The sequence below is a fragment of the Hyalella azteca genome, unplaced genomic scaffold, assembly GCF_000764305.2.
Source record: "Hyalella azteca isolate HAZT.00-mixed unplaced genomic scaffold, Hazt_2.0.2 contig3384, whole genome shotgun sequence".
NCBI lineage: Eukaryota > Metazoa > Arthropoda > Malacostraca > Amphipoda > Hyalellidae > Hyalella > Hyalella azteca.
The window spans coordinates 302,715-312,896 of NW_025933634.1; the positions used below are offsets into that span (position 1 = coordinate 302,715).

A 10,182-nucleotide genomic window follows, 5' to 3' on the forward strand; every position below is an offset into this window, starting at 1 on the left:
CTTTAATATAGCCTCAGCTAAAAACATCATGTTGGGCCGCTATTTTATCGGCTGTTGTTATCCAGTTGAGGGATAAAAATAACAAAATAAAAATTTGAAATCCTAATTGAAAATAATTATTGTGCTGGCGGACTCAGTGTAAACGTGCGACTATGAAACCCTACACATACGTGCATATAAACACACGATACTAATCGAAAACGTTCATATAATATAATTAATATGTGCTTGATTCGAATTACGGAGGTGTTACAAACAGTGGACGATCATCACAAAACGCACGATATATGAGTTATTTTCCAAGATCTACACCATGCGTGGATGGTAGAATGCAAAGTCCATCCATAAACACATTAAAGGTTTTTCGGTGCCCATGGCTAGAAGGAATGTAACCGGAATGCTTGGCTTCCTGTTCAGACTCTCAAAATGGCTGCCTTGAAAATTTTCCACGAAAAAACAAAGGACATATAGTAAAAGATAATGCTTATTGATATATTCGTATGAGCATGATGTCGGCAGTTATATGGTGTTTTGGACTGTAGGACGATGTACCAACCTTGTAGATTTATTTCTTCTATTACGATCAAAATTTTTGATTCGTTGTCCGTAGATTTAAATAACGTGGGTCAAAATTTTGAAATTTAGTTTAGAAAGTACATTATCGAAAATCAAATATTATTTACATCCACTTGCCCAAGTCATTCAAGTCCCCCGAGTCTCGACCAACAATACTCCACGGCTGCTTGAGCAGCAGTTTTTGCTGATTCATCGTCGCGAGTCCAAGATCGCAGTTAATGAGACTCCATGCAACGCCTGGAGTGGCGCACCCTACTAACATAATACGTGCATTACAATAGGATAAGACGTATTGGAATACAGGGAATATTTCTGGTGAAGCATTCAAATCATCAAATATTTATGAACGAGTTTAGCACGAGTCTGTGAAGACGAAGGTTCGTCACAGAAAGTTAGTTATCAATTGCGTTAAAACGAGATCTCTGCCCGACAATTTTCTTGCAAAGAGCAATGGACATAATCCACATCAAGCAGAATTTTATTCCAGAACTACGGACACACTATGTATGAAAAAATATACATAGCTTACAAAGAGTATTAAGGATCTTTACTCACCTACAAGGTTATTTGTACGCAGCTGAGTGCCACAATGAAGATGTTGGGTACTCAGGAACCGGCATCCATTTGCTGTTTGATCGATCACAATAAAAATTCGATCAAGAGCGTCTCTCTAATTTAGCGATTATGACGCGGCTCCTGAAGCTCCTGCGTCTTTCGAAAGCCGGGGTGATGGACGATGCATGGGAATGTTATTTTCGGCTATTTTCCAGTACTCTTTTATGAAGTCCAACGACCAATGGGAGGCCACATGCTCCAACTGCAGTGCCTCGATGCTGCAGGTCAACAAAGGAAGGTGTGGCCTCAGCAGAGTTTTAATCCAGTCTTGGGCGACGCGAGGCGTCTTGTCCAATCAGAGAAGCGATATCAAAAAGTTCGGCGTTGTCCGCCAATGAAATGCAATCTCGTTACGATGATGATTTGACCTTTTCTTGATGTTCTTAGGTGCAGTACTACGGAGAATGGCTCCGCAAGTGCACATTTCCTCCTCCTATGAAAGTTCAGATGAAGAAGTGGTTGCGTGATTTACATACTTACTTAAGTATAATAATCGAGATATTTGTTTAGAAACAGTACTTTACAACTCATTTCAAGCGTTACGAAAGCACAGAGTCGCCTCAAATCACGAATAGATTTCGAAAAATTTTCAGCGCTTCTATTTATCAGTTTACATGAAGTATATTATAATAGTATAGTATATTATAATATACTATTATAATTAGAGAATGGAGAAAAACTATGAACAACATCTCCTCCGTGCTCGTGGCTAGAGTGCCACAATGATCTCTAGCGACTGATTGAGTTATAGGTAGAGAAGTTGCGCGCATTTAGAATGCATAGTACGACTACTGTGATTTATTCACGGTTTTATGTTCATATTATAGCTGTAAACGTCTAACATCACAATGGAGAAGTAAGGATTTCTAGACTTAATTTCTAGGCATATGTATTGGGTTCACGTAAGAGGACTCGATTTTGCAATAAGTTAATTCATAATTTGTACCGAGCAGTGATTAAAATAATACGGGCGAAGTGATTCGCCAAGAGCACAGCATTTAGTTAATATAACGCTAGTGTATTATTACAGAAATATTCTCTGGCATTATTTGTCCAACGTTAAGTGAATTTTTTTAATGCTAATTTCACTCAGCACTTGAGTTTAATCTAATCAGATCATCTGTGAACGGCGTGCTCATGTTGATAACAAAATTCAGCACTGAAAAAATAAGATACATGTATTAAAATCATTATATTGACACTCCAGGACTTACAGTATATAGAGCGAATCAATAAATTAAGAAGAAGTCCTTAATAAACTTTTTTCGCCGTTTCAAGTAATTTTTTGTCTACAGGATTTTTACGCAATTAATTTTCATGTTCATTCATGTGATACAACACAAAAAATATTTAGCACCTGAAACGAAATAAAAATCAATATGAATATTCTTTTCCAATTTCTAAATATCAACTATCATAAATGTGAAATTTATTTCTTCTGATCCCTACAGTACCTAAGCATGCAGTAACTGTGTATTTGTCCGCTTACCAAAAAATGCCTTTGATAGGAGAATAAAATGAACGGAATAACACAAACATACAGTCCCATATTTGATCAATTCACCACCCTACTAATGATTATCTGATCAGCTTTCATCAGTTCAGTGATGACACGTGAGCTCTTATACATGAGATAAGCAATACGAGTATTTCATCTGCACTTACTAAAATATTCTTTGGAGGAAATTACGGCGAGTTTTATCTTAACTAAATTGTCGTCAAATATTTATGGGACCATACGAGATATAATGTGATAATGGTTTCATTGTTATAGTTTCCCTAAAAAACGACACTTTTCATCATTCATATATATAAAACTGAAATTTCTTTCTGCTTACAGATAATAGGGGTGAAAAATTGTGTATTCACAGTAAGACTAAAAATATAAGAGAACTTGTATTACAGTAATTTTTTCAGACACCAGAATGCACTTTTCTTCATGCCAACAAACTCAGCATTGTCATTGCACGTTCAGGTCATGTCATTTCACGAGCGAAAATAACCGAAATTGTAGAACTGTGCCATCGTCGTGTGCAGGTAACAGAGCAATGCCTGATTCTCAAAGTTTATCCGGTGCCGCTGTTCAGAGGATGCTGCCCTTTTCAACGGAGTCGTGCGACATGGTTGCAAGCGCACTTCGAAATTCGTGTCAATCCATTTCATGTCAACTTCAAAAAGTTCACCTGTGGCGGCAGCTGAAGGAGAAGTCTGTGCCATGCCAACGGGTTTGTGAACACAACGGCAGATTTCACCCGTCAGTAAGCAACCACAAAGCAGAAAAAAATATTGGTGACATTCACATTTCAGAAACAACGAGTGATACTTCTGCCCTGAACTGTCCTTGTTCGTGTAAACGAAGTATTTTTTCCAATAATATTTCTTTTGAAAACGAATTTAAACCACCAGCGCATTGCGCTCAACAACTTTTTAGCCAAATTTCAAATAAAGTCGAATGCTGCTCGGTAGTGAATGATCAAGAGGCGCATTGTCTTTCGGTTGTAAATGCCTCGCACGAGAACTCTTCTCCTCAAACAAGCCGACCGTTTCAGCAAGCTAATAATTGTTTTCCGTGCATCGGAAGAAACCTGCCTCGGAAAGGACTTAAATTATTTGAATATCAGGTTGCTATATGTGGCTGGTATTACGGCAAGCTCTCGTGGCAAGAAGCTGAGGTGAAACTGAGAGATTCAGAAGTTGGGACCTTCCTCTTGAGAGATTCCTCTGATCCACGATACAGATTTTCTATGAGCGTTCAAACTCATCGGGGACCCACTAGCGTCAGAATAATCGGCAACTCTACCGAATTTTGTCTTGATAGTGATCCAGGAAGTCATTCCTTGGCATTTCAGTCGGTGCACGACCTGATCCAACATTACGTCAGACTCTCACGGCCAGCGCGCCGAGCGCCCGTCAACCCCTACACTCGGTCGGCGGTGCTCACCGGCGGCCACGTCTGGATGGACTCGACAGGCTCGGTGGTGGCCTCCATACAGCTATCAAAACCCTTGATGCACACCGTACTGTCACTTAAACACCTGGCCAGGCTAGCGGTCAACAAGCACGAAGAGGAGATAGAGTTCGATAGTCTCCCTGTCGCTTTGCAACATTACCTGCACGAGTACCCATATTGCTGTTGATGGATTGATAACAATTTTCTCGAGATAGGATGTATTTTTTTAACCGTTCATTGTTTGGTAACTTCTCCTTGCAATTAGTCGATGTAATGGTTTATCATATTTTAAATCTAATGACAATTACGTGCCTTACTTAGTTCACTCAATCAAAAGTTTATTTCACATAAAATGAATTTGCAAAATCCTCCATCAATATTTTCGGTTAAATATTCCTTATTTTGTCTAGAATTTTCGCAAATAAGTGTTTTTAATATCCACATTCTGATTCCAACTGACGCCAAACTTGTATTTCAATGTATATATTTTTTCTCTGGAAAGTTAAGATATGCTCCTATGGTTGACATCTTGCGGTCACATATTTCAAGTGGTACAGAAATAGAACAGAAATTTTCTTTCGTTTGAAGTACGATATTTCATCTCTTTTCTGTAGATATAGGAAAGACTTTGTGAGAGGGCAGTTTACTATCAAATGGGTACTATTTATAAATACTTGGAAAATCTACCGCAGTTTATTCGCTTCATAATTTCGTCCGTAATTAAAAAATATAAAAAAAAATAATTTTATGAAACGATTTATTGAGTCAATTCTGTTCAGCATTTTGGGCCATAAACTGTTCATAATTAATGATGGAACTACTTATATTAAACAGAGTATTTGTTAATACCGAATAATTTTTTAAATTCGGCAAAACAGTTTTCATTTCTCTTTAGGCAAGTTTAATGAAGTTATAGTTTTTGTCTTGGGTAATTAATTTTAGTGTTTAGATTAGAAGATACGGAACCAGGCGCTAGATTTCCCAACGAATTCTGAAATTTCGCAAAAATGTTAACCTCGTTTGTAGATTTATTCGTTTTTTTACGCATAAAATAATTATGATATGGATATCTTAGATGTAATATTTTTAGTTATGCTTTATGTTATAATGCCAATCCTTAATGATTTGTTCTTTTCCCTTGACAAACATCACGGATAAGCTGGAATGTAAAAAAGCAACATCAAAATTTAATATTATGTGCTCTAAAGACTGGGAAAAAATCTAGAGAAGAATTGAAAGATTTAAATATTAAATGCATGTAGTAAATATTAATACCTGTTTATGTGTTTGATGTTCATGTGTATTCGGCTCGAAGAAATAATTCATCATTTGCGAAAAAATTGTCTTGTCCCACAGCTGTTGTTCTTCTCACTTGAAGTATTGCGTACATAACGACTTTGAATTAGAAGATTTTTACATTTGAATCATTTTAGATTTGGCTCCTTGATGCAGAAGAGTTTTAGTTTATAAGGCTATATGGAAGCTTAAAGCGGCTACGATTATTTCAATTCAGCAAAATGTGTTTATTCATGAAAAATGGTTTCAGCAGATAGTTTTGATTGAATCGTTTTATTTACAACAATGTAAATGGAAGAATATCCTAAATTTATTCCTCCTAATTTTCAAAATGAATAGTCGCAGATTTAAGCGGCGAGGTTTTTCATTTTTTCCGAGAAAGTATTGCAATACTCGCTCTAGCGAGGGCTTCCAAGCGGACTCGATATTATTGTTGAGTAGACATGCTAATTTCCCATATAATGATTAGTATCTCAATTAATAAATCGTAAAGCATCTCATCAAATGTGCGCACAGTTAAATATGTTCAGCTACAGTTAATAGCGCGTAAAGTTAACGAAAATTCTATGCCGTATATGAGTTATAGAAAATTTATTGAACAATTTAAGCTATCTCAATTCATCTATTGAGAATTTCGGCTTACAAAATGATGCCTTCACTGTCATACATTAAATAATAATTTTTCTCTTTTCATACTTCACATGAATATTTTTAAATTTCAGTTTTCTTAAAACGATATTATGACCCGATATCACACAGAGGCCAAGGCTTTAACTAAAAAACTGCTCTGCAACTCATTCACGCGACAACATTTCTTCTCGCCTCGAGTCTCCGACATGTGGAACAGCCTCTGCGATCGATTACATCGTTGACGCTCCGAGTATGAACGCGTTCAATAATTAACAGACTAGATAAAACTATCTGGAAATATATGTTCAGACTTGAAATGCCTTGGACCATATCGAACCCGGTGGAAGTCTATAGTAGCTATTTCAAACTGTCGTCAGTTTTGAAAAGATAAGGTCAAAGGACATGATTGTGATTTCCTGTGAAAAAGTCACGATAAGTACAAAAATTGCCGGCAGGCCACAAAAGGCCTATTCTTCAGCGCCGACATCACTACTTTATTCACTACGATTCTGAAATAATACGCAGTGCTGAGGTACTCTAATACACCTTGTCTTTGTACTTAATATTATTTAATTTGGCTCCAATGGGCTTAGACTTTTCGATTAACTATTAAATACATTTGAAATCTATGTTAGTTTGATTCTTAATTTTACATTAACTCTCAGAAAAATATATTGTTAAAATCGGCGTTACACAGCAGCTTAGTACTTCAGAAATCACGAGGTTGCAGGAAAGCGTTGGTTCGATCTGAATTTGAAAAAATATAACTCAACACTCACTTCGACGAAAACATGAAGGCACGGACGGACAGACAGACGGACAGACAGACGGACCGACGGACGGACAGACGGACATGGCGAGCACAATAGTGCATTTTTTCATATATGAGAAAATGCGATAAAAATGGAATAAATAATCAGAATCAACCTACAATGCATAAAATTCAATACCAAGAGAAATATACCACAAAACAGTATGAAAATTTTTTAACCTGATACATATTAAAGATCAAAATTAATGTTTTCTCAATGATCGCTGCAAATAATTCAATTTTTTATCATGAAATTTTTTGCCAGAGTCTGCAATGTGATGTGGAAGATTGTTCTCAGACGATGACGTATTTGAGGTTGGAGTTGCTGTAATATTTCGTGGAGTTTTTACGGATGGCGTGGGCGAGAAGCGCTACGGCGCAGAGCACCAGACTGCAGAGCACCGTGAGCACCGTGAGCAGCGTGTGCAGCAGTGTTGCTCCGCGGTGTGATGTCTTGTTCCAACCCTGTTCAACCATCGTTGCACCGTCTGGTGAAATATTTTGACTAGATAAAAACATATCAATGGTATAAACTTTAAAAACAGTGCGATAAAACAAGAACAAGAAGACCATCTGATTCAAATCTATTTCATATCAAACAAGAATAATTGATGAATAGTGATTTCTCTAACAAGTGATGTAGCCATCACTAACCATAGTATTTTTATGATTATAAAGAACATTATGAAGAATATTACAAGCGTATAATCTTGATCAAAATGAAGCACTTCTTTCCAAAGATCATACATCTTAATTGGAAATGAATTTCTTGTACAAGCGGGTCGCGTATCTCACCTGATGCCACCGAAGACGTGATTTCTGAATTCATCCTTAAAATATTTCCTCGATCGATAGACTTTCTTCCATTTTCTGGGTCGGAAAACTCTGATATTCCAGTCCCCGTTTCTTCGCTTCCAGGAGAAGACATCTTAGTTGCAGAGGTGCCCCTCGCCGCTAGTATTTGGTCGGTGCTGAGGTCAAGCAGCAGCGGGGCGTTGCAGAGATCTGATGAGCAGCAAGCCAACCTGGGCCACTGGTGGACCTTCGTCAGGAGGTTGACCGGGGCGGGGAGTGAGCACAGCAGAGACTGCGATGGCCTGTGTGAATATGAAATAGTTGATGCGTTCGAGAGCTGTATATATATATCGTAAAAAATTAAACGGGTAAAATGAAAAAAAATTTACCGTGAAATAAAATGGGTTAAAAGGAAAAGATATATATCGAGAAATGAAATGGATTTAAATGAAAAGAAATACGAGATTTCTAGGCTTCAGGCGATAACCTGTTCAATTGTGAAAATTTTTAGAGCCTATTTGCCCGACGTGCGTTTGTATATTATAAGAAGAAGTTTCAAAAATTCAGAACCATTGAATATTTTACTCAGCCTGTACGTATATACGATTGCTGCAGCTTACACTGGTGCCCAAAAGAATAATTTATAAGCACTACATTTCTTTGAAGTTCGTTATAACATATAAATAATTGCTACGGTCTATTGTTGTTAGTTATGTTATTGTATTTTAGTGATTATTATCGAGGAATAATAAGCTCTGTGAACATTTTATCTCAAAAAGTTACAATTTACATGAAGCGCTTATATCAGTAACTCTAGGGTAAACTCTGGCCAAGCTTGGATCATTTCATCCAAAAATATTTCTTGGTAAGGTCTCAGTTTTCCAGAACCATTGGTCTCCCCAAAATATTTTGATTTCTTTAACACCACGATAATTATATAATAACCATTAAGCGGGAAGCAGTTTTGTTGGAATTTTATGAATCTTTTCGATAAATACGTGTATGAACCTAGCAATCAAAAAGCTTTAATTTATGACTTGTATGCACTCCGATTCATCACTTTACTTCTGAAAGAAATATAGTACTTACACTAGGTACTCGTGCGCATAATTTCCAAGCATGAAAATTTTTACGAACCCGCAATTGTCTGTTTTATTTTTATTTTATTTTATTTATTTAAGTCGAAATGACATTTCCGTGGTAAATATTTACCTAATAAAATTAAAAATAAGAAGATCTCGTTAATTTACGTTCATAGGATCAGTAATTTACGTTTCTATTCCACTTTAAATATAAATTTCCGCAAGGAAAGTCTGCACATGCTGGTAAATCTTATAATCATTTTCACGCGGATTTAGTTACAATAGAGGAAAAAAATAAAGCTTGACTGTGCATCCCTCAACATTTCAGAAACAGTTCAATTAAAAATGCAATATGCGAATTATTGTCTAAATGAATTTTATGTCACAATGGAATACGAAGATGATTGGTCGCAAATAAATCTTTAGAAATAATGTAGTATTTGAGGCAATGATAATGATGAAGAGTTTCTCACAATCCCTCAATGCAGCCTCGTGTTTGCTGCAAGCCAGAGTGATGCTGCAGCTGCTGCACGTAGCAAGATCCCTGCGTGCTGCACGAGATGCGGTGCTGCTGCCTGCACTCTTTCGTGCTGCACGCACACCTGATGCTGCTGCCTGGGCCTCGTGTAATGGAGGTGCTGCTGTCAGTGCTGACAGAGCTGGAGCAATCATTTTCACGCGGATTTAGTTACAATAGAGGAAGAAATGAAGCTTGACTGTGCATCACTCAATGTTTCAGAAAATTTTCAATTAAAAATGCAATATGCGATATTGTCTAAATAAATTTTATGTCACAATGGAATACGAAGATGATTGATCGCAAATAAATCTTTAGAAACAAAGTAGTATTTGAGGAAATGATAATGATAAAGAGTTCCTCACAATCCGTCGATGCAGCCTCGCGTTTGCTGCAAGCCAGAGTGATGCTGCAGCTGCTGCACGTAGCAAGATCCCTGCGTGCTGCACGAGATGCGGTGCTGCTGCCTGCACTCCTTCGTGCTGCACGCACACCTAATGCTGCTGCCTGGGCCTCGTGTAATGGAGGTGCTGCTGTCAGTGCTGACAGAGCTGGAGCTGCTCCTGATAGTGCTGCTGATAGTGCTAACAGGGCTGGAGGTGCTGCTGATAGTGCTGATGGAGCTGGAGGTGCTGCTGTCAGAGCCAACAGAGCTGGACATGCTGCAGCAGCGGCAGCCTGCGACTGAAGCAATTTTCACGATGGATTAAGTTAAGAGACCTCAGCAATTTTGATGTTGGCTTTGTTGCTGCAAAAGACTATTTTCGCATATGTTCATGTCATTATAAATAGACTAACTTCCATTTTAAATTATGCTAAGGCAATTAAATAAAATTTCATTTTCAATTGCGTAATAAGTGCTAAAACTTGTTCGCAGGAAATTATGTAAAAGGCAAATTAAATAACATTT

At 37.4% G+C, this 10,182-nt stretch overlaps 2 protein-coding genes across 2 annotated transcripts; one reads left to right on the forward strand and one right to left on the reverse strand.

The window, feature by feature from the left end:
- The first annotated feature begins 3,036 nt into the window (after positions 1-3,036).
- On the forward strand, positions 3,037-5,739 carry LOC108673507. The gene has a single exon (XM_047879598.1). It carries the CDS (start codon positions 3,117-3,119, stop codon positions 4,326-4,328), a length of 1,212 nt encoding a protein of 403 aa, XP_047735554.1. The 5' UTR covers positions 3,037-3,116; the 3' UTR covers positions 4,329-5,739.
- Positions 5,740-7,172: 1,433 nt separating this feature from the next.
- Positions 7,173-9,933, reverse strand: LOC108673508 (uncharacterized serine-rich protein C215.13-like). The gene is made up of 4 exons (XM_018161351.1): positions 9,638-9,933; positions 9,229-9,414; positions 7,674-7,975; positions 7,173-7,366 (listed from the first exon to the last, which is right to left on the reverse strand). Exons 1-4 carry the CDS (start codon positions 9,931-9,933, stop codon positions 7,173-7,175), a joined length of 978 nt encoding a protein of 325 aa, XP_018016840.1.
- Between the last annotated feature and the right edge of the window lie 249 nt (positions 9,934-10,182).